The 25,500-nt window shown below is 46.8% G+C and overlaps 1 protein-coding gene across 1 annotated transcript in view; it reads left to right on the forward strand.

Annotated features, from left to right (window-relative positions):
* Window positions 1-25,500, forward strand: part of LOC136620111 (uncharacterized) — a 534,467-nt gene that overhangs the window by 497,454 nt on the left and 11,513 nt on the right. The window contains 7 exon segments of the mRNA XM_066594833.1: window positions 1,916-4,004; window positions 17,175-17,206; window positions 17,997-18,139; window positions 18,251-18,418; window positions 18,502-18,625; window positions 18,739-18,836; window positions 20,026-20,083. Of these exon segments, the coding sequence (XP_066450930.1) occupies window positions 1,916-4,004; window positions 17,175-17,206; window positions 17,997-18,139; window positions 18,251-18,418; window positions 18,502-18,625; window positions 18,739-18,836; window positions 20,026-20,083 (2,712 nt within the window).

Genomic DNA, 25,500 nt, shown 5'->3' on the forward strand with positions numbered 1-25,500 from the left:
CCACATGCTGAAGCTTAACAAAAACTGCACAATGTCAGTGAAGTTAGACACAACAATTATCGCGCAAAAGATGGCTTTGAGCAAATCGTTGTGTTTAGAAAGGCCTTAAGGGTTGCAAAAAAGATAGTGGCAGATTCAGTTTAAGGATGGCTATTCACATGATTCAGATGCCTAAAAAATAAGCTTTGCCAAGAGGAGGCTCTCTCCACTCATCTATTTTTTTTCGCAGTGTAAGGCCTCGTTCACATGGGCGACAAAGTCGCGTGATTTTCTTGGGATGTGACAATGCTACAAATCACATGTATGTGTAGCCCATGCTTTCCTAAGGCTTCTTCACACTTGCGATGTTTTGTAGCATGCTACATTGCGAGTCAAAAAATGCACTGGTTTTGCAATATGCACGTACTTGTAAGGTTTTGTAGCCCATGTTTCCCTATGAAGCCTTTCTCTCTATTGAGTCGCACGAAAACTCTGTTTTTATGCGGTACGATGCAACTTTGATGGTAGGAAATCCTACTGTCAAAGCCCAATGAATGGCTGTGATTGGTTCGTATCGATTGCTGGCTCTAATTGGCTGACCCTCACAGCACTCAACCAATCAGAGGCAGCGCTTCCTGGAGGTGGAGATTTTCCAATCCCAGGCCAGAAGAGATGCTGAAGACCATGTCGGGGACTGGGGAGAAGATGCAGCAGAGTCGGCAGCACTTCTTAGGTGATCTTTTTTTATTTTTTGCAAATACAGATGCAAGTCCCTTGAGGTCTGTCTCTATTAGCTCATCACATCCTGATACTGGGATTTTTTGCAGGTAAAAGGCTTCCAGTTAGATGCTTGCATTAGTGTTCATCAGTCTTCTAGTCATACCACAGACCGTCCATTGGATTGAGGTCTCGGCTGTGACTCAAACACTTCCATGTTTCTTTCTACGCCCCTTTTACACCCCAGCGTCATTGTCCTCCTGGCACAGGGGTGAACAACTCCAGCCCTCAAGGTACACCCAACAGGTCATGTTTTCAGGATATCCTATAGCAGTGGTGGTGAACCTATGGCACACAGGACGCAGAACGCTCCCTGCTGGCACGCGCTACCCTTGGCCGCTCACCGCGCTAGTGAATACCGGCAGGGGCCACGGCTCCCATGCTGGTATTCACTCACTGCGCTGCTAGCGGCGCTGATCTCAGCCACATTGTGAAGTCAGTGTGCAGCCGGGATCTTTCTTCTCCCTCCCCTGATGTCTCCTACTTGGTTCTGTGAGAGTAGGGGAGGGGGTGTCTGGCAGCACACTGACATCACAGTGTGCATCGGGATCATCACCGAGCAGAGGAGGAGCGGAGCTTCCATGAGGAGGAGAGGGTAAGTATGTAGGTCTCGGGAAAGGGGGGGTTTGAGGGATGGGAGGACACTGTTGGATGTCACCATTACACTGGGGCTGCTGTGCGATGTCATTATTATACTGGGGGCTGCTGTGGGGTGTCACTATTATAATGGGGGCCGCTGTGGGGTGTCACTATTATACTGGGGGCCATCACTATTATACTGGGGGCCGCTGTGGGGTGTCACTATTATACTGGGGGCCGCTGTGGGGTGTCACTATTACACTGGGGGCCGCTGTGGGGTGTCACTATTACACTGTGGGCTGCTGTGGGGTGTCACTATTATATTGGGGGTTGATGTGGGATGTCACTATTACTACTGCGGCCGCTGTGGGATGTCACTGGATGGTAGATCCACCCTTGACTTTATAAGATTTTACACCGCCGCCTTCTTTGACCCAAAGAACTGACCCTGTCTGCTACACCAACTTTCCTTTTATATTTCCTTCCTTGCTTTCCTTAATGTCTTAATAAAGCTTGATTACTTAAAAAAAGGTCAAATGTTTAGTTTTGGAAAATAAGAAATTTTTGCTTTCTTTTCCAGGTGCAGATTGGATAAGAGGCTCCCATGGACATCTCAATGTATCTCTATATCAAGAAGAAGAAGATTACACCACACAAATAAATTCAATAACTCCTAATGCTCCCTCAGTGCTTCCGACAAGCAATCTGTTCTCTGATGCTGCTGGTCACAATCAACCATTATCTAACCAATCACTGATTAACAAACATGGACAAACGGAACAATTTCAATGTGGGAAGCATTTTAAAAGGAAATCTAAACTTCCTTTTCAGAACAGAAATTCTAGCAATGAAAGTCCATTTTCATGTTCAGAATGTGGGAAAAGTTTTAGCCGGAAATCAACTCTTCTGAAACATCAGAGAATTCACACAGGAGAGAAGCCATTTTCATGTTCAGAATGTGGGAAAATTTTTAGACAAAAATCAAGTCTTGTGGAACATCTAAGAATTCACACAGAAGGGAAGCCATTTTCATGTTCAGTCTGTGGGAAATGTTTTAATCGGAAATCGATTCTTCGTAACCATCAGAGAACTCACACAGGGGAAAAGCCATTTTCATGTTCAGATTGTGAGAAATGTTTTAGTAGGAAATCAGGTCTTGTAGAACATCTAAGAACTCACACCGGGGAGAAGCCATTTTCATGTTCAGAATGTGGGAAATGTTTTAATCAGAAATCGTTTCTTTTTAAACATCAGAGAACTCACACAGGGGAAAAGCCTTTTTCATGTTCAGAATGTGGAAAATGTTTTAACCAAAAACCTATTCTTAAACATCAGAGAACTCACACAGGGGAGAAGCCATTTTCATGTTCTGAATGTGAGAAATGTTTTAGTAGGAAATCAGGTCTTGTAGAACATCTAAGAACTCACACCGGGGAGAAGCCATTTTCATGTTCAGAATGTGGGAAATGTTTTAAACAGAAATCGTTTCTTTTTAAACATCAGAGAACTCACACAGGGGAAAAGCCTTTTTCATGTTCAGAATGTGGAAAATGTTTTAACCAAAAACCTATTCTTCTTAAACATCAGAGAACTCACACAGGGGAGAAGCCATTTTCATGTTCTGAATGTGAGAAATGTTTTAGTTGGAAATCGCAACTTGTGGAACATCTCAAAACTCACACAGGGGTGAAGCCTTTTTCATGTTCAGAATGTGGGAAATGTTTTAACCAGAAATCAATTCTTCTTAAACATCAGAGAACTCACACAGGAGAGAAGCCTTTTTCATGTTCAGAATGTGGGAAATGTTTTAACCAGAAATCGATTCTTCTTAAACATCAGAGAACTCACACAGGGGAGAAGCCATTTTCATGTCCTGAATGTGGGAAATGTTTTAGTTGGAAATCAGGTATTGTGCAACATCTAAGAATTCACACAGGGGAGAAGCCTTTTTCATGTTCAGAATGTGGGAGATGTTTTAGCCAGAGTTCAGATCTTGTTGTGCATCAGAGAACTCACACAGAAGAGAAGCCTTTTTTATGTTCAGAATGTGGAAAATGTTTTAACCAAAAATCTATTCTTCTTAAACATCAGAGAACTCACACAGGGAAGAAGTCATTTTCATGTTCTGAATGTGAGAAATGTTTTAGTTGGAAATCGCAACTTGTGGAACATCTCAAAACTCACACAGGGGTGAAGCCTTTTTCATGTTCAGAATGTGGGAAATGTTTTAACCAGAAATCGATTCTTCTTAAACATCAGAGAACTCACACAGGGGAGAAGCCATTTTCATGTCCTGAATGTGGGAAATGTTTTAGTTGGAAATCAGGTCTTGTGCAACATCTAAGAATTCACACAGGGGAGAAGCCTTTTTCATGTTCAGAATGTGGGAGATGTTTTAGCCAGAGTTCAGATCTTGTTGTGCATCAGAGAACTCACACAGAAGAGAAGCCTTTTTCATGTTCAGAATGTGGGAAAAGTTTTAGACAAAAATCTGATCTTGCTAAGCATCTGAGAACTCACACAGAGGAGAAGCCATTTTCATGTTCAGTCTGTGGGAAAAGTTTTAAGCAGAAATGGATCCTTCGCAACCATCAGAGAACTCACACGGGGGGGGAAAGCAATTTGCATGTCCTGAATGTGGGAAATGTTATAGTTGGAAATCAAATCTTGTAAAACATCAGCGAACTCACACAGGGGAGAAGCATTTTCCTTATCTCAACTGTGAGAAATGTGTTACATAGAAATCAAATTGTGTAGAACATGTAAAAGGACGAGGCCATACTCCTGTTCACAATGTAGAAATCACTTTAACCAACAGTCGGTTCTTGTCTAATAGTTAAGATTTCACACAAAAGATAAGCCATGCACATGTTCACATTGTTGAAAATGTTAGAGAATACGAATAGAGAAGACAGTCTAACAGGTGTGGACTCTTTGTAGGACTGATTGCCTAATGTTAGTTTCACATGGGCGATCACGATTTTGCTGCAAGAAAATCGTGGCTTGGTTTCCATGATTTTTGAGTATGAGCGATGCTATTTTTATAGAATAATCTTGCTTAGATGCCACCCACATTACAATCGCACAAGAGAATCACTTGTTTTTTAACCGAAAGTCAATAGGACTTTCTAATGTTAAAGTTGCATCACAACGCAGGTTTTTTGCATTGCAATGCGATAAAAAGGAAATTCCACTGGGAAACATGGGAGATTAAAAAAAAAAATCACACATTGCAGAAAGACAGAACATGCTGCAATTTCTGTTCTCTCAACGTCGCATCAGTAAAAACATCGCAGATGGGAAGGAAACCACTCTAAGTCATTGGTTTCACAATCTGATTTTTTACTGACTCTTGCATCAGACAAAAATTACATGATTTTCTCGCCTGTGTGAAAGCACTTTAAGGATGCTTTCTGTGTTTAACTTACACTGTTTTGTGGCCACAAGGGGTTATCAGGCTGGCTTTTTAAGTAGGACCTGTGCAAATCTATTAGGACTCTCTGATTGTATAATAACTGCCCCTGTGTGCCAATGAAGCGAAGCATTGCCATTAAGCAAAATAAAAAAAATATGCATAACAAAATGTTATGATCTCTTACTCTCCCTATCCACTCTTGGTGTAACCCCCTCATCCTTACAAGCCCAAGTAACTTCAATCTTTTTTTTTTTCTAGTTTTCTACATAAACCCCCACATCATACACTAAATGGCTACTTGTTCGGGGACCAACCTCTAATAACATGTTGGACTTCCCTTTTTGGTCTTAAAAACTTCAGCAATTCATCATTGCATAGATTCCAATAGGTGTTAAAATCATCATTTTGCAGGATACTGAACCCACGTGTGCAACTGTTGTGGCCCAGAGGGTCCTCTAGAATAGCCACACAATTACCTGTCCTGTAACACCTACTTATGTACTCCTAGGAGACATAGAAGGTGTCAAATATCAGAAAGACCCAGTCTTTCCCCTTGCTTTACAAGCTAAAGCTAACTGCTGGTTGGCTGCTTATCAAATAAACGCTAATTGGTAGAGGGGGAAGGGTGAGTTTCACGAGCAGGAAAGGATAGGAGGGCGAGGCAGGAGGTTATGAGGAGGGGTAGGGAAAAGGGCGGGAGTTGGACAGGAAGAGAAGGTAGTGGTTGTTGGAAGGATTGGTGAGAAGGCAGTCATTGGAGGAGGACGTGAGAAGAGGTTCAGCAACATGGAGTGGTCTACCGTGTTCCAGGAGGAGAAAGCAAGCTTTTACAAGTTCCCTAACAAGCTGCAGTGTGAAGGATAAGTGTGGGACCCACCAATACAAGAGTGAGTTACACAAGCCCTTGTTAACCAAAAGGTCAGGGAAGTGAAAGAGGTCCATTACTAAAGTATCTTCACCCGCTGCATAGTAATAACCAGAGTAACCCAAGAGATAACTAGGACTGTGAGAATTCATCTGAGTAACCTGTTAACAAACAGAGAGAGTTGAAGTTTAAACTGTCTTGCATCTTACTAAAAGTGTGGAGCAATGTAAATATAAAGAATTATACTTGTTATTTCTGCATTTGTTACAAAAGCTGAGTAAACAGCGTACCTCCAGTTTGCAATTCAAAGCTATCAGGACTCATTTCAGTTATTTTTGTCATCAACCCCGGAGTTCCTGAAGAGGTGCTGGCGACACGTGACAGACCACCGTTAATCATTATTGACTGTTATCACCCTTTTGCCACCATTTCCGGGAGAGATCGCAGAGCTGTCCATGACATCCAACTTCTCTACCCGTGGTCTCCCTCACAGCGCCCTGCTCGGACGCTGCACTACAATTAGTCCACCCACACAGTCCACCTCCATGAGCTTACACCATTGACAAATGACAGAGAGGGTTGATCTCTCCATGCTGCTTGCACCAAATTCTGACTTTCCCATCACCATAGCACAAAAGGAGTCTGGATTCATCTGACCAATGTTTTTCCACTGCTCAGTGACCTCATTTTCAGCTCTTTTGCACACTGGAGTTTTGCCTTTTTTTCTTAAACTGCAATGACTCTCAAACTGGTCATCTGCTGTTATCAGCAACCATGAGGTGTGTTTTCGGACACTTTAAGGTGGAGTGTCAGCAATGTATTTCACTACAATTTTGTAGACTCTGCTGCGCCTGTCAGGACGATTCTTGACATCCTCCTCGGAATCTTTGAAAGAGTTTACTTCCATAGGATCTTTTTTGCTGAATGTTTTCCATCAATCATGTCAAAATGCAAAAGAGAGAAAAGCAACACAATAAAGAGCGTGCGCACCCATTTAGAGATGAGCGAGCACCAAAATGCTCGGGTGCTCGTTACTCGGGACGAAATTTTCGTGATGCTCCAGGGTTCGTTTCGAGTAACGAACCCCATTGAAGTCAATGGGCGACCCGAGCATTTCTGTATATCGCCGATGCTCGCTAAGGTTTCCATTTGTGAAAATCGGGGCAATTCAAGAAAGTGATGGGAACAATACACAGCAACGGATAGGGCAGGCGAGGGGCTACATGTTGGGCTGCATCTCAAGTTCACAGGTCCCACTATTAAGCCACAATAGCGACAAGAGTGCCCCCCCCCCCATCAACTTTTACTTCTGAAAAGCCCTCATTAGCAATGCATACCTTAGCTAAGCACCACACTACCTCCAACAAAGCACAATCACTGCCTGCATGACACTCCGCTACCACTTCTCCTGGGTTACATGCTGCCCACCCCCCCCCCCCTGCACGACCCAGTGTCCACAGCGCACACCAAATTGTCCCTGCGCAGCCTTCAGCTGCACTCATGCCACGCCACACTCATGTCTATTTATAAGTGCGTCTGCCATGAGGAGGAACCGCAGGCACACACTGCATCAGAGGGTTGGCACGGATAGGCAGCGACCCTCTTTAAAAGGGGCGGGGCGGTAGCCCACAATGCTGTACAGAAGCAATGAGAAATATAATCTTGTGCCACCGCCATCAGGAGCTGCACACGTGGGCATAGCAATGGGGAACTTATGTGCCACACACTATTCATTCTGTCAAGGTGTCTGCATGCCCCAGTCAGACTGCGGTTTTTTATAAATAGTCACAGGCAGGTACAACTCCGCAATGGGAATTCCGTGTGCACCCACAGCATAGGTGGCTCCCTGGAACCCACCGGCTGTACATTAATGTATCCCATTGCAGTGCCCATCACAGCTGAGGTAATGTCATGTTTAATGCAAGTGGGCTTTGGCCCACACTGCATGCCCCAGTCAGACTGGGGTTCTTTAGAAGTGGACACATGCAGTTACAACTCCGTGTGGACCCACGGCATGGGTGACTCCCTGGAACCCACCGGCGATACATAAATATATCCCATTGCAGTGCCCAACACAGCTGATGTAACGTCAGCTGTAATGCAGGTGGGCTAAAAATTAATTGGATTACACTGTAGGCGAGGGCCCCCAAAAATTTGTGTACCAACAGTACTAATGTACGTCAGAAAAATTGCCCATGCCCAACCAAGAGGGTAGGTGAAACCCATTAATCGCTTTGGTTAATGTGGCTTAATTGGTAACTAGGCCTGGAGGCAGCCCAGTTAAAATAAAAATTGGTTCAGGTGAAAGTTTCAACGCTTTAATGAGCATTGAAACGTATAAAAATTGTTTACAAAAATTATATGACTGAGCCTTGTGGGCCTAAGAAAAATTGCCCGTTCGGCGTGATTATGTGAGGTTTCAGGAGGAGGAGCAGGAGGAGGAGCAGGAATATTATACACAGATTGATGAAGCAAAAATGTCCCCGTTTTTGATGGTGATAGAGAACGATGCTTCCATCCGCGGGTGCAGCCTACGTATTGCTTAGGTATCGCTGCTGTCCGCTGGTGAAGAAGAGAAGTCTGGGGAAATCCAGGCTTTGTTCATCTTGATGAGTGTAAGCCTGTCGGCACTGTCGGTTGACAGGCGGGTACGCTTATCCGTGATGATTCCCCCAGCCGCACTAAACACCCTCTCTGACAAGACGCTAGCCGCAGGACAAGCAAGCACCTCCAGGGCATACAGCGTGAGTTCAGGCCACATGTCCAGCTTCGACACCCAGTAGTTGTAGGGGGCAGAGGCGTCACCGAGGACGGTCGTGCGATCGGCTACGTACTCCCTCACCATCCTTTTACAGTGCTCCCGCCGACTCAGCCTTGACTGGGGAGCGGTGACACAGTCTTGCTGGGGAGCCATAAAGCTGGCAAAGGCCTTGGAGAATGTTCCCCTGCCTGTGCTGTACATGCTGCTTGATCTCTGCGCCTCCCCTGCTACCTGGCCCTCGGAACTGCGCCTTCTGCCACTAGCGCTGTCGGATGGGAAGTTTACCATCAGTTTGTCCACCAGCGCCCTGTGGTATAGCATCATTCTGGAACCCCTTTCCTCTTCGGGAATGAGAGTGGAAAAGTTCTCCTTATACCGTGGGTCGAGCAGTGTGTACACCCAGTAATCCGTAGTGGCCAGAATGCGTGTAACGCGAGGGTCACGAGAAAGGCATCCTAACATGAAGTCAGCCATGTGTGCCAGGGTACCTGTACGCAACACATGGCTGTCCTCACTAGGAAGATCACTTTCAGGATCCTCCTCCTCCTCTGGCCATACACGCTGAAAGGATGACAGGCAAGCAGCATGGGTACCCTCAGCAGTGGGCCAAGCTGTCTCTTCCCCCTCCTCCTCATGCTTCTCCCCCTCCTCCTCAACGCGCTGAGATATGGACATGAGGGTGCTCTGACTATCCAGCGACATACTGTCTTCCCACGCCTCCGTTTCCGAGTGCAAAGCGCCTGCCTTTATGCTTTGCAGGGAACTTCTCAAGAGGCATAGCAGAGGAATGGTGACGCTAATGATTGCAGCATCCCCGCTCACCATCTGGGTAGACTCCTCAAAGTTTCCAAGGACCTGGCAGATGTCTGCCAACCAGGCCCACTCTTCTGTAAAGAATTGAGGAGGCTGACTCCCACTACGCCGCCCATGTTGGAGTTGGTATTCCACAATAGCTCTACGCTGCTCATAGAGCCTGGCCAACATGTGGAGCGTAGAGTTCCACCGTGTGGGCACGTCGCACAGCAATCAGTGCACTGGCAGATTAAACCGATGTTGCAGGGTCCGCAGGGTGGCAGCGTCCGTCTTGGAGTTGCGGAAATGTGCGCTGACCCGGCGCACCTTTCCGAGCAGGTATGACAAGTGTGGGTAGCTTTTCAGAAAGCGCTGAACCACCAAATTAAAGACATGGGCCTGGCATGGCACGTGCGTGAGGCTGCCGAGCTGCAGAGCCTCCACCAGGTTACGGCCGTTGTCACACACGACCATGCCCGGTTGGAGGCTCAGCGGCGCAAGCCAGCGGTCGGTCTGCTCTGTCAGACCCTGCAGCAGTTCGTGGGCCGTGTGCCTCTTCTCTCCTAAGCTGAGTAGTTTCAGCATGGCCTGCTGACGCTTGCCCACTGCTGTGCTGCCACGCCGCGCGACACCGACTGCTGGCGACGTGCTGCTGCTGACACATCTTGATTGCGAGACAGAGGTTGCGTAGGAGGAGGAGGAGGAGGAGGGTGGTTTAGTGGACGAAGCATAAACCCGCCGCAGATACCACCACCGAGCTGGGGCCCGCAATTCTGGGGGTGGGTAGGACGTGAGCGGTCCCAGGCTCTGACTCTGTCCCAGCCTCCACTAAATTCACCCAATGTGCCGTCAGGGAGATATAGTGGCCCTGCCCGCCTGTGCTTGTCCACGTGTCTATTGTTAAGTGGACCTTGGCAGTAACCGCGTTGGTGAGGGCGCGTACAATGTTGCGGGAGACGTGGTCGTGCAGGGCTGGGACGGCACATCAGGAAAAGTAGTGGCAACTGGGAACCGAGTAGCGCGGGTCCGCCGCCGCCATCATGCTTTTGAAAGCCTCCGTTTCCACAAGCCTCTACGGCAGCATCTCCAGGCTGATCAATTTGGCAATGTGCACGTTTAACGCTTGAGCGTGCGGGTGCGTGGCGGCGTACTTGTGCTTGCGCTCAAACAGTGGCGCTAGCGACGTCTGGACGCTGCGCTGAGAGACATTGCTGGATGGGGCCGAGGACAGCGGAGGTGAGGCTGTGGGTGCAGGCCAGGAGACGGTAGTGCCTGTGTCCTCAGAGGGGGGTTGGATCTCAGTGGCAGGTTGGGGCACAGGGGGAGAGGCAGCGGTGCAAACCGGAGGCGGTGAACGGCCTTCGTCCCACCTTGTGGGGTGCTTGGCCATCATATGCCTGCGCATGCTGGTGGTGGTGGCTCCCCAGCTGATCTTGGCGCGACAAAGGTTGCACACCACTGTTCGTCGGTCATCAGGCGTCTCTGTGAAAAACTGCCACACCATAGAGCACCTTGACCTCTGCAGGGTGGCATGGCGCAAGGGCGCGCTTTGGGAAACAGTTGGTGGATTATTCGGTCTGGCCCTGCCTCTACCCCTGGCCACCACACTGGCTCGGCCTGTGCCCACATCCTGACTTGGGCCTCCGCGTCCTCGCCCGCGTCCACGTCCTCTAGGCCTACCCCTACCCCTCAGCATGGTGTATTACCAGTAGTGCAGAAACAGAACGCTGTAATTAAATGTGCCGCTTATTGGCCTGTGGTTGGAGGCTGACTTCGCTTACGGAAAAATTTCAGAAGATTGGAAAAGGGCAAATGTTGTGCCTATCTTCAAAAAAGAAAAGAAGGTGGGTCCAGGAAACTACAGGCCTGTGAGCCTGACTTCTATACTGGGAAATATCTTTGAACAAAGAAATCATGGGTATAATAAAAAATCGTGGCTATAATAAAAAAATGATTAATAAAGGATATCATCAAAGACGAGGAAAAAAGATTTATTGTCTAAAAAACGCAATAATGAGGATGGAAAGGTAGTCAGTTTCATTTCTAAATATCACTCATGGTGGAAGGAGATGCAGAGGATATTGAAAAGACCCAGGAGAATCCTTATAGTTGATCCTGCATTGTCGGCAACGTTGAAACCATATCCATCACTAACTTGCAGGAGATCTAACAATCTTAGCGATAAACTGGTGCGGAGCTACTTCCCAGGAAATTAGATTAATAAAGTGTTTGGTGGTCAGGGTCCCAAATGGGGATGTAGACCATGTGGGAACTGTGTTGCCTGTACCAATATCAACAGCGTGACGACTTTCTCTGACTCTGGAGGCAAACGTAGTTATGACATCACTCACTCTATAACTTCCACTATGGTGGGTGTTTTATATTATGCCACATGCCTGTGTGGTCTGATATACATCGGTATGACCTCTAAAGAACTTAGAAGAGAGTAAGAGAACATGTACTAAGTATAGAATCTGCAAAAGATTAGGAATGTGTCGAATATCTTAAAATGATTCCTAAACACTTTAAGATCGACCTTGCATGTGACAGTTCGGCCTTCAGGGTTAGGGGAATTGATCACGTTGTCCAGAGTCCATGAGGAGGAAATTGGAAACCTTTACTGGCCCAAAAGGAATGTCGCTGGATTTACCAGCTTAATACCATCTCACCATTGGGCCTTGATGAAGGCAATAGTTTTGTATCGTTCTTGTACAGCTCTGTGTGTTGCGGATGTCCTCGAACTGGGCCCTGGTATATGTTGCATATATGTTTTATATATTACTTTTAACAGTCTATTATAAGTGTTTGCTCATTAGCATGTTCCCAGTTTTCTCCTCTTTAGAATGGCAATGACCACTGAAAGATTTGTATGTATATATCAGAATAGAAGTATAAGGAATATTATATTTATTTCACTCTACACTTCACATGGGATGCACTTTTTACTTTGGCTCTGTATGTCACTTACCTTTGTAAGTTTTGTATGTGATTTATATATCTCTTACCTTTTGCACTGTTTAGGATGGCATATATCCTGTTTATATTCAGCTTTAGGTATCTGGACTTATGGTACAATGGACCTGTGGTAAACACTGTTGTCATGTAATGCTGGAGTTCCTGGTTTGAGTCCCACTAGGGACGTCATAGTTTTTTATATTGAAAAATGTATTTTCAGAGGGAAACTTATGTGTGGTAATAGACCTTTTGGTTTTGTCCATATTTCTATGTATACCCCCGTTCGTTAAATGTCTACTTCACTCTCGACGTAGACAAATGAGAACTGATCTCAAGATGATATTGCAGCCCTATAGGAACATATATGTCCGAGTAGGAACCCTTGTTCATGAATTTGTTTTCTGTAGGGGAATGCTTGTAGGGGACACAACTGAATCCCCACTTCCGTCTTTCAATTTAGAAATATCTGCCCCACTTCCTGTAAGGGCGAGACAAACAACTAATCGGTTCTCATGTGTGTGGTGCTGGCTACAAAAATGTACTGAGGTAAAACACCTGCTAATGAGAATTACATTGCTAACACACTTTAAAAGAGCAACCTGGTATACCTAAAACTATCCCCCAGAAGAAGCCATCTTTTGGGCACAACACAGTGTCGGGGTGTGCATCTACGTCTGTGCTTCAGGGTGCATTCACACGAACATATATCGGCTCGGTTTTCATGCCGAGCCGATATACGTCGTCCTCGTGCAGGGGGGGAGGATGGAAGAGCCAGGAGCAGGAACTGAGCTCCCGCCCCCTCTCTGCCTCCTCTCCGCCCCTCTGCACTATTGGCAATGAAAGGACGCTGAGCGGGGGCGTGGTTAAGTTTCGAGAATTAGCCCCACCCCGTCCTGCCTTTCCTCATTGCAAATAGTGCAGAGGGGCGGAGAGGAGGCAGAGAGAGGGCGGGAGCTCAGTTCCTGCTCCTGGCTCTTCCATCCCCCCCCCCCCCTGCACATGAGGACAACGTATATCGGCTCGGCGTGAAAACAGAGCTGATATACGTTCGTGTGAATGCACCCTTATATGGTATAAACATGTTAATTTATTTTGTGTTGTAACATGTGACTGCTGTTAATGAGTTGTGATATGATGCTAGATGTATATTATAACACATATATGGGACATCAACCGTTATACTAATGCAGATTTGACTAATGATGTACTGTTTTTGTGTGAGGGCTCCATTCTCTTGTGAAACTTGTAAATTTGAAATTGGAATATTTTAATATGATTGGTAAATAAAGATTTTTTTAAATATATTCCTAATCTGTGTATATTTTTGGGGTTGATAACTATATACACCGCTGTATATAGTTCCTGAGCAAATTGGATCTTTAATTTCCAAAAGAGAGTAACATTTCAAGGTTTTCTTTTTAATTTCAGCTGATGGCCAATGCAATTGTTGTCCAGTGCTGTGTAACACACCAAACTAGCCCTCAACTCCACACGGTGCTCTTTCACCCCTGAACCCTGTTATATTTTCTAGATAAAAATTATAGGGGTTTGCTGGGCATTTAACCCCTTGCAGTACTGATGACCCATCCTCAGGCCAGGTCATCAGTAGTTGATCGGCAGGAGTCCTCTGCTCGGGACCCTCAGCTATCACGTGATCTCAGTCCTCACACTCAGTGCAGCGCGCAGGAGATCCGCATTGGGGTCAGAGCGAGAAGCGTAATAAAAGCAGTTAGAGCTATACCTTCTATAGCACTTCTGGCTCTAAACCCAATGCGGATGGAGCTGTTAACATCCAGCCTGCTGCAGTAAGTGTAGCAGCTGAGATCAAGTGATCGCCAGGGGTCCTGGGCGGCGGCTCCCCGCCCACAGAGCTACTGATGACTTTTTCTAAGGGCATCAGTGCTGAAAGGGGCTAAATACCCGTGAAAGCTCTTCAAAGCCCATGTAGGGTGTTTGTAAAATTAGGAGCTACAGTATAATAATTAGAGAGCGGTCTCTTCACAGCGGCGCAAACTGGTCACAAAATATTTGGCACTGAAGTCTGTAGGTCAAAAATGCCAATATTCACTTTGCATCATCATCTGCGCATTAATTTCCAGGAAACAGCCGGGGGTTAAAATGCTCACTACACCCCGGGATGAATTCTTGGAGGGTGGTAGTTTCCAAAATGGGGTCTTTCTGTGAAGGGTGGTTACTTCTTATATTTTGAGACCTCTGCAAACCTAAAATGGTGGGTGAAAAACATCACAATAAGGCTGCATTCAGACCACCGTATATCGATTCGGTTCAGTTCAGTTCGGTTTTCACGCCCAGCTGATATATGTCGTCTCTCGCTGCAGGGGGGGGGGGGGGGGAGGCTGGAAGAGCCAGGAGCAGTGCTCTGAGCTCCCGCCCCCCCCCCCTGCCTCCTCTCTGCCCCTCTGCACTATTTGCAATGGGGAGAGGCAGGACGGGGGTGGGGCTAATTTGTGGAACATCCCGCCTCCTTTCATTGCAAATAGTGCAGAGGGGCGGAGAGGAGGCAAAGAGAGGGCAGGAGCTCAGCTCCTGACTCTTCCACCCCCCCTCCCTGAAAACCGAGCCGATATACGGTCGTCTGAATCCAGCCTAAAAAATATTTTACAAAACTGTAGAATTAGTAATAAATATTGACATCTGTTTCTCTTGTATCTCCTGCTGTGTTACTGAAAAAATGGTTTATTATGGAAAACCTGCCCCAAAAAAATTCCACCTCCACTTTCTGTGAAACACATAAAGGGTTAACAACAGACTTCCTTAGAGACCTTCCACATGGGACGGAATTGCTCACAGAACTCATCACAGAGGCAGACTTTGTTTTTAACTGCAGGATGTGTTCTACAGAACGTCTCGCTGACTTTAATTGCAGAATTACATCTCCAGTTTGTTAGAAATCCGCAACAACAATTTCACAAGAGTCCTTAATGCCGCAGCAGGAAGTTTTTCGGAATTTAATCTTGTAGTTTTGAAGTGAAGGAATGCCAATTTTAACAGATGTAGAATCCAAGCCCCATAGGGATAACATTGTGATGCAGAAATGTCCGCGCTCGTGCGGAAGGTCTCTAAATGCCATTTTAAAAGCTTTGAGGCTTTTAGGATTTCTAATACGAGAGGCGTTCATGAAAGATTTCCCCTGACCCACCTGCCATGGACTTGTCACAGTTATTAGCCCTTCTCTCCATCGGTGCCACATAGGGACACACACTTCTCCCATCATGTTAAGCAACTGTAAACACCTCGCTTGTAGAAGTCGACAGGTTGCTCCACGTTGTGACTTTGGAAATTAGTCTCATCATCTGGGAATTGCTTGCCCTTCAAAAATGACTTCATTGTTAGAAAGAGGTGGAAGTCCGATGGTGTGAGGTCGGGTGAATAAGGGGGATGTGGTAGAATTTCCATCTGGGCAACATTGTGAGTTGTGTACTGGGGTATTGCCTTACAGAAGGCGGACACCTTTGGTGAGCATGCCACGTCTCTTGGTTTTGATGGCCTCCCACAATTTCTGCAGCAGTGAAGAATAGTATTCCCCTGTAATCGTGGTACCCTTTGTTTGGAAACCCACCAAAACTGTTCTGTGCTGGTCCCAAAAAACTGTGCATGACCTTGCCTGCTGAAGGTTGGGCGCGTTCCTTCGTTGGAGGTGGTGAGTCCGCATACTTCCATTGCAGCGACTGGACTTTAGTCTCTGGATCATAGTGATGGACCCAGCTTTCATCCTGTGTGATCAGTCTGTTGAAAAAGTCCTCCTGGTTTCCATGGCACATCGTCAAAAGAGCCTGGAAGCATTCAACTCATATCTGCTTCTGGAAAGGTGTGAGCAGCCAGGGAACCCAGCGAGCGGAAACCTTAATGTATATGAAGATGGTCTTGGATGATTTTTTGCATAGATCCCACACTAATCTTGACATTTTGGGCTAGGTTGAAAATAGTTATGCTGCGATTTTCCATAATGATGTCCTTCACTTGCTGGATGTGTGTTCATTGATAGTGGAGTAGGGGTCGCCCTGGAATTGGAGCCTTTTCCATTAAAGTCCAACCACATTTGAATTGACTATGCCAGTTCTTGACTAAATCATATCATGGGGAATCCTCCCCATAAACCTCTTTCATCTCATCGACCATCTCCCTTGGTGTGCGACCTTCCAAGTAGAGGAACTTGATGACTGCTCTGCATTCCACTGGTCCATTATCAGGCCTCGCACCGCTTCAGCATCGGTAAAAGAAAGACCGTTATCAGTGCAGAGTTACACATTGGCAGGTGACCTATAGAGACTTCTATCATTACACATGTGCAGGTTCAGCATCCTGTGATAAATAGAAGTGGGTCAGGGGAACCCTTTAATGAACGCCCCTCGTATAGAGTCTACTCAAAGACACTTCACAACTTAATTGGTCCCTTAGAAAAATAGGGTATTTGTATATTTTCTTTGAAATCATAGGTAAACTTATTCGCCTTTGTAGCCCTGAAAAAAGGACATTTACAAAATGTCAACGTAAAATATACAAATGGGAAATGTTATTTAGTACAATTAGGTCGGATTCACATATTTGCGCACGCAATACGCAGAGGATACAACCCATTGATTTCACATGTCTGTATTTAACCAGCGCATTTCGGTGATGCAAAACAAACCTCGGCACACTATTTATTGTGCAAAAGTCCCCATAGAAGTCAATGGGGGTGCGCAAATGCCTGCAAAATACAGTAGGGGGCGCATGAAACGCTGCATAATTATGCAGGACAAAGAACAAATCTGGAACACATTAGTCTAATTAGCCATTTCAATTGTATATTGTTTCTTTGCCACACACAAATGCACCTGCTATTGTGTAAATAAGTAGAGGGGGGGGGGGGCTGCGCCTGGTAGAAGCCCCTGCAGCCCCCTCACCTCACTACTGGGCTGCCTATTATAGCCGAGCTGGTAGTGATGTCACCGGAAGAGGCGGGGCCTCCAGGATGGGAGATGGTAAAGGACCTGTGATGATGTCATGACCATGTGACCGGTCACGTGTGTGGGAGGAGTTTCTTGAAGTTCTCTCCTGATGAGGTCAGCAGGTAGTAGAGGTGTGTGCGCTGCATGAGTCTGTGCATTGGGCTGTATGACGGTCAGTCCAGGTCAGTTAGAGGTAACCGGCCGTGTGTCTGTACTGCGGCGGCTGCATTTATCTCCTGCCGTTCGTTGCGCCTCGGATACCAGTTTGTCAGATGTGGAATGAATCGCATATTGGAGAAATAGATAAAATCCTGCTTCTTCATGGCTGATCTTTGCTGCGGATGTTTTGCTGTGATGGTCCGGAGGTATTTTGGTCCTCCAGCTGCACCGTAGTTATTGCAGACAATGCAGCACTGATATTAGTTGCAGTTCCATCACTGGTGGTTCCAGTTCTTGGATGCGGTGTATTATTAGGGGGGTGCGGTGTATTATTAGGGGGGTGCGGTGTATTATTAGGGGGTTATGTGCTCTGACCGCCCTCGTCGGGGCTCCCATGTACACTGCCTACCTAATACTGTGTATACACGGCTGCACCGCCCCGTATACAGCCAGCTGCAATGTTCTGTATCTTCTGACATCTGTCTGTCCGCCAGCAGGGACTTTATCCAAAGATCTGTGAATACTGAAAGGGGTTTTCCAGGCAGCGCCGGCTGTCAGTGCCGGGATACAGCGACATCCGTAACTGCAGGCGGACCTCTCATTGACATCAGTGAGCCCTGCGACTGCAGTTACAAGTGCCGCCCACTATACAGGGATCGTAGCACGCAGCTTCCACTCCTAAATCCATTGTATGCTGTCACTAATTCTCTATAATCCCCTAGTAGTGAGACCCTTCATGGAAGATGTTCTTGTCTCCCTCAGGTTCCTTAGGTACAAGACTCTCACAGATAAAGACGATGGTCCTTTCCATCAATGACCCACCAAGGATGGAGAAGGGCAGAGACCACATGGCTGCGCGGATATTAGACCTCACCATGGAGATCATCTACTGGATAACTGGGGAGGTGAGAGCTTCACATGATGTCTCTCTTATCTCTAGTAATGAACAGGGGAATGACGGGAAAGGGGAAGGATTCTTAGCCTCCATGTAGTGATCAGTGTCTCACCATCCACAGGATTACACAGTAGTGAAGAAGTCGTCTGGTGAGTGTGTGACCCCTCGTGTGTCAGGAGGACGGAGCCGGACCCAGAGCCCCATCACCGAGCCGTCACCTCATTCACTGATACATGAGCAGAAGATCCTAGAACTTACCCACAGGATCACTGAGCTGCTGACCGGAGAGGTGAGCGCTGCTGGGAATGGGGGACATTATATAATACCGCCAAGGGAGGAGTCTGGAGGATGACTGTATATTGTGTGTGTCAGGTTCCTATAAGGTGTCAGGATGTCACTGTCTATTTCTCCATGGAGGAGTGGGAGTATTTAGAAGGACACAAGGATCTGTACAAGGAGATCATGATGGAGGATCAGCAGCCCCTCACATCACCGGGTAAGAGGAGATCTTCATTGATTGTAGGGCACAGTTTTGAGGGTTGGCTAGTGTCGCCATCCTCTGGTCATCAGATATATAATGTATTCAGTCTCTCTGGTTATTTCCTATAGATGGATCCAGTCAGAGAAATCCTCCAGAGAGATGTCCCAGTCCTCTATATTCGCAGGATTGTCCAGAGGAAAAGAAACATGTCCCACTGGATCATCAGGTAGGTGAAGCTGAGAATTCTGCAAATCTTCTACAGACAGATGAATGAAGATATCTACTACCCAAGTGCAATGTGCTTTTAATTTTTTTTCCTGTGCAACAACATTTAATTTTTTAATGCACGTGATAATGACATGTGTACGATGCATTGGGGTAGGGGGCTGTTGCAAAACATTGCAAGCACAGAAAAGAATTCCAGGTTTATAAGTGTGAGATCGGTTGGAGCTTTTCGGACTGATATCTCACTCACCCGTATATATACAGCCTCAAGCTGATAATCATGTTGGTGATTGTATTTCCTCACCTATTAGCTGTCTCTGTTTGTCCGACGGCTCAACAGCTTACATGTTATTCTGCTTCCATAGTGTTGTCAGTAACAGTCCTGATCCTTCGGTCCTGAGATAACCTTCTCTATATCGAGAGATTCAGCACCGGCCATCAGCTCCTCTTGCCTTTGAAAAAGAAAAGGGTTCTACTGGTAGTATGTGATGTCACAGACTACAGGGGGCGCACTAGGACAGAAACTTCCAACTCATTAATGTGCAATTTGGTTTCCATCATGAGTCCCTGAAGAAGAGGAACAAATTCCGCAGAAACACATTGGGTCTTTTTGTTCCGATGTGTTTCATCAGATTTTTGTTTTCATGGAGAAAGTGATTTCCGGCCGTTGGGATAATTACTGTTACTGACAACACCATGGGGGCAGACAGAAACATGTAAGCTGCTTCACGGGCCGCTCTGTCAGACAAACCATGGCGATTAGTATGTGAGGAGCTACAATCACCAACTTGATCAGTTTCCGTCTGTTGGAGCTCCAGAGTCTTTTTGTGGTAAATTAGAGCTCAGTTTTGTATCTTCTGACAAACTATTTAGGACAACTGATTTATTGGCAGCGACATATTTAAGAGAGCGCCAGCCGTGCTGTTTAATTCTGTATTTATATTGGTGCCATGGTAGGCGGCACCGCCCATTTGTGGCACTCCACTTTATCGGATACAACTAGACAGTACTGCCAATGGTTTGTAATATTTGATCCTTGGTTGAATGTTGATCCAGTTTGATCCCCACTTGAGCAGATCCTTCTCCTTTTTAGGGCAGATTGGTTCCTGTCGTCGAGGGGTTTTCCACCTCTGTCTGGATATAAGATAATGTGGGGCCTTTTACTTCTTTGTCATCTCTTTACTTTGCAGGAAAGTTCTGGTGGAGCGATGAGTGGCCTCGATAATCCCACATCAGTGTCAGTGAAAGGTAAGAGTTTCATCATCCTTACATAGAAAGGCAATGTGCTGATGACTCGCTTCTTAAAATATATATGTGCCCCCACCTTCTCCTCCGAAAAGGGCACTTTCATAATCTAAAAGTTTAAATTGTCCATGGACCAGAGCAAGACAAAGGACTTCCTGATTCTGGCAAAATCTTTACAAAAAACATTGTATACAAAGAAATCGTTCATTGCTGATAACAGATCTGAAGAAGGTGGGAAAACGCCTTGGGATAAAACACATAAAATATCCAAGTCCAATAAGGGCAGTGCCAGGGGGATTCCCAATCCAAACTATATGTAATCCAATCAATGGAGAGCTGCAGCAATGGGAAAAAATAAACCCTCCATCAACAAGTGATGGAGGTAAAGAATTCAAAAGAATTGCAAACAAAGCTGCGCTGCAAACATACAGAATGAGGAGGTACTCACTTAAGAGAGGGGAGTAGGCACCCAGATAACTGGGCAACAATTCTCCCCTTTCAGGGTCCAGGGTAGCCTTAAATGAAAATAGTCCAGATCCACGTCCACCAGGATCAAATCAACTCCAAGGCAATCCAATAGTAAATTTATTTACATGTACAAAGGGTTCCCCTTCAGGGGAGCCAAAAACATACAATGCGTTTCGGCTATATGTAGCCTTTTTCAAGTATAAGACATCACATATACTGATCAAGCTTAAATAATAAACCAAATACACATACCATTACTGCAAAAGAACTCCCGGTGTCGTGCATTGGCCGGCGCCATTGTACCAACGTACAAGGAGAAGGAGTGTACGTCATGACGTACCTGCTGCCGAGTGCTGATGACATAACATTGGTGCAGAATCCTTGCAATGAGGAGGAGGGGTGAGCGATCACATGACCCGTGGCGGCATACGTGATGACGTGTATGCCGCTGGGTGCACAGGGAAGAGTAGAGTGGTCACATGACTTGGTGCGGTGTACGTGATGAGGTCCAGAACAATGCCTAGGTCCCAACCACCAATGTGTGGCCGTTAAAAGCTATAAAAATAGTAAATATATAGGTAGTAAATATAATCACATAGGCGTAGAGATTCATCATATAAAGTTATTAAATTTAAAAAAAAAAAAAAATATATATATATATATATACAGCACCTCGCGGCAAGCCTCCATGCAGAGGGCTAGGTGTTCGAAGGTCTGGAGGTTTTTTAGTGAGAGCGCAGATGACTAACGAACAATGGTGTGCAACCTGTGCCGAACCAAGATCAGCTGGGGAGCCACCACTACCAGCCTGACCACCACCAGCATGCGCAGGCATAGGATGGCTACGCACTCCACGAGGTGGAACGAAGGCCATTTACCGCCTGTGGGTCACACCATTGCCTCTTCTCGAGTGTCACAACCTGGCACAGAGATGCAATCCCCCTACCAGGACGCAGGAACAAGCGCCTCCTGGCCTGCACCCACACCTTCACCTCCACAGCCTCCACCAATTTGTCCCAGCGCAGCAATCAGCTGTCGCTAACCCAATCGTTGGAACGAAAACGGAAATACGCGGCCACCCACCCGCATGCACAAGTTTTAAAAGTGCATATCGCAAAACTACTCAGCCTGGAGATGCTGCCATACAGGCTAGTCGAAAAGGAGACTTTCTGCAACCTGATGGCGGCAGCGGTCCCTCAGTACTCGGTCCCTAGTCGCCACAATTTTTCCCAATGTGCAGTCCCCGCCCTACACCAGCATGTCTCATGCAACTTAAACCGTGTCCTCACCAATGTGGTTACTGAGAAGGTCCACTTAACCACAGACACGTGGACAAGTGCTGGCAGGCAGGGACACTACAGCTCCCTGACAGCACATTGGGTGAACTTGGTGGAGGCTGGGACCGCGTCTGACCCTGGGTCCGCTCACGTGCTACCCACACCGAAGATTGCAGGTCCTACCTCGGTGAAGGTTTCTCCGGTGTATTATACCACCTCCTCCAAACACCCCCCCTCCTCCACACCCTCCCCTCTCAATTACCACGTGTGAGCACATCGCCGGCAGTCGGTAGCTCGAGACGCTGCAGCACTGCGGTGGGAAGCGTCACCAGGCGGTGCTGAAACTACTCAGCTTGGGAGAGAAGTGGCACACTGCCCAAGAGCAGTTGCAGGCTGTGACAGAGCAGACTGACCAGTGGCTTTCACCGCTGAACCTCCAACCAGGCATGGTCGTGTGTGATAATGGGCGCCCTGCAGCTTGGCAGACTAAAACACATGCCATGCCTGGCCCACGTGTTCAATCTGGTGGTTCAGCGCTTTCTGAAAAACTACCCCCATTTGTCTGACCTGCTCAGCAAGGTGTGTTGCGTGTGCACCCATTTCGGGAAGTACACCACAGATGCTGCCACTCTCAGGACACTGCAACAACGCTTCCAGCTGCAGTGCACCGACTAATGTGCGACATGCCCACGCGCTGGAGTTCAACTTTGCACATGTTGGCCAGGCTGTACGAGCCGCATAGAGCCATTGTAGAATAGCAGCTGCAACATGGCCGTCAGAGAGGTAGTCAGCCTCCGCAGTTCTTCACAGAGGAGTGGGCATGGATGGCAGACATCTGTCAGGTCCAAGGAAACTTTGAGGAGTCTACATAAATGGTAAGCCGCAACGCCGCCATTATCAGCGTAACCATCCCGCTGCTTTGCCTATTGTAAGCATAAAGGCCGATGCTTTGTGGTTAGAACAGCAGATGGGAGATGACAGTATGTCGCTTGATAGCCAGACCACCCTCATGCCTGTTTCTCAGTGCGTATTGGAGGAAGAGGGGGAAGAGACTGCTCCCTACACTGCAGACGGTACCCATGCTACTTCCCTCACATCTGTTCAGCATGTATGGGCTGAAGAGGAGGAGGAGGATCATGAAAATCATCCTCCGAGTGAGGACAACGTTGTGTTGCATACTGGGACTCTAGCACACATGGCTGACTTCATGTTAAGCTTGCTTTCCTGTGACCCTCGCGTTAGATGCATTCTGGCCAACATGGGTTACTTGGTGTTCACCCTTCTCGACCCACGGTATAAGTAGAACCTTTCCCGAAGGGGAAAGGAGTATGAGAGTGATGCAATACCACAGGGCCCTAGTGAAAAAGCTGATGCTAAGGTTCCTATCTGACAACGCTAGTGGTAGAGGATGTACTTCAGTGGGCCAAGTAGCAGGGGAGGTGCAGGGATCAGGCAGCATGTCCAGCGCAGGCAGGGGAACACTCTCCAAGGCCTTTGCCAGCTTTATGGCTCCCCAGCCAGATTGTGTCAAAACTCCCCAGTCTAGGCTAAGTCGGAGGAAACAGTGTAAAAAGATGGTCAGAGAGTACATTGCCGACCGTACCAATGTCTTACGTAATCCCTCTGCTCCATACAACTATTGGGTGTCAAAGCTGGACACGTGGCACGAACTTGCATTGTACGCCTTGGAGTTGCTGGCCTGCCCTGCCCTGCCGCTAGCATCTTATCGCAGAGGGTGTTTAGTGCTGCTGGGGGGATCATCACGGATAAGCGTACCCGCTGGTCAACTGACAGTGCTGACAGGCTTACACTCATTAGGATGAACAAAGGCTGGTTTTCCCCAGACTTCTCTTCTCCACCGGTGGAAAGCAGTGGAACATAAAGATGCTTTTAGCTGGAACAGGAGAACCATGGATCCTCTATGACCCCCAAAAAGGGGAGAAGTTGCTTGGTCTATCCCTCTCTGATCCTCCTCCTCCTCCTCTTAAACCAGCATGTCATCACGCTGAACAGTCAAAAGGCTCTGTTAAAACAAATTTTTTCGGAGGGCTGCCTCCAGGCTCTGTTAGCAAATTAAGCAACTACGAGCTCTATCTTTAAAAAATGTTTCTGAGTTTCACCTGAACCGTGGGTAAACCAATTTTTCAGGGGTACACCTGTACTCTTGGTACACACATTTTTCTGCGCTTCACCTATACTCAGAGCAAACCAATTTTTTCGGGCTTCGTCCAAAATCATAGCAAACAAATCTTTCATGCCTTCGCCTATACTCATAGCAAACCATTTTTTCCGGGATTCGCCTATACTCTTAGTAAATAAATTTTTCAGGTGTTCGCCTATACTCTCAGTACACCAATTTTTCAGGGGTTCACCTACACTCTTGGTACACCAATTTTTCCTGGAGTTGGCTATGCTCTTTGTACAAAAATGTTTTAGGGGTTCGCCTGTACTCTTGGTACAGAAATGTTTCAGGGGTTTGTCGATACTCTTGGTACAGAAAGGTTTCAGGGGTTCGCCAATTCTCTTGCTACAGAAAGGTTTGAGGGGTTCGCCTATACTCTTGCTCCAGAAATGTTTGAGTGGTTCGCCTATGCTCTTGCTACTGAAAGGTTTCAGGGATTTGCCTATACTCTTGCTACTGAAAGGTTTCAGGGGTTCGCCTATACTCTTGGTACAGAAAGGTTTCAGGGGTTCGCCTATATTCTTGGTACAGAAAGGTTTCAGGGGTTCGCCTATACTCTTGGTACAGAAAGGTTTCCCAGAGCGGTGTTCAGCTATCTGACACATACACAGAATGAATTGTCCTGCTTTGCCCACTCCAATTTCTTCACGGTTCATGCAGTCTTTGGAGTGATCAAAGGAACCGTGACCAATTTAGTGAGACTTTCACAGGGTCACTGTATTGCTGTGGTGAAAACTTTAGGAACACCTCCTGCTTAAAAGAAATCTTTCATTTTAGAAAGGGTTGCTGAATTTTGCTGATGCTTGGAAATACTAGCATCCGAGTCCGCTTTATGCCCGCGTTAGGTGAGGGTGTGGGCAGAGGCCAAGGTCCTGGGCGGGGTGCAACTCCACCATCTTGGCCACTCCAATTTCTTCATGGGTTATGCTGTCCTTGGAGCGATCAAAGGAAGCTTAACTGATTCAATGAGGCTTTCACAGGGTCACTGTATACCTGTGGTGGCAACTTTTGCGACACCTCCTGCTTCAAGGCAATCTTTTGTTTAAGAATGGGTTGTTGAATTGTGCTGATGGTTAGAAGTACTGGCATCTGCTTTATGCCCACATTTGTGGCCCCTGACAAATTTGTGACGAAGGTGGCACAGGATTGGAATAATTGTAACCCAACAGTCCTTTCTAGGACTACTACTCCTCTTATTGTGTGCATCAGTGGTTTGGCTGCCTGGGACCAGTAGTGCGCACAAGACATTCGCATGCATCCCGGCTGTATAACAGGACAACTCATTGTACACTGCCTGTTTTAGGATGTCCGCTGACGTATAATGCCCTGAATGGCAAACATCCGGATTGGTTTGGGTCTGATAAACGCACGCATCCCTGGGGGTCAGCGCTGGTCGCCATGTATTATCTCTCGGGTTACCACAGTTATCCGAGATACTGGATTGGAGCGTTCACAGGAAGCGTGACTGATTTCATGAGACTTTCGCAGGGTCA

The sequence above is a fragment of the Eleutherodactylus coqui genome, chromosome 3 (genome assembly GCF_035609145.1).
Source record: "Eleutherodactylus coqui strain aEleCoq1 chromosome 3, aEleCoq1.hap1, whole genome shotgun sequence".
Classification (NCBI taxonomy): Eukaryota; Metazoa; Chordata; class Amphibia; order Anura; family Eleutherodactylidae; genus Eleutherodactylus; species Eleutherodactylus coqui.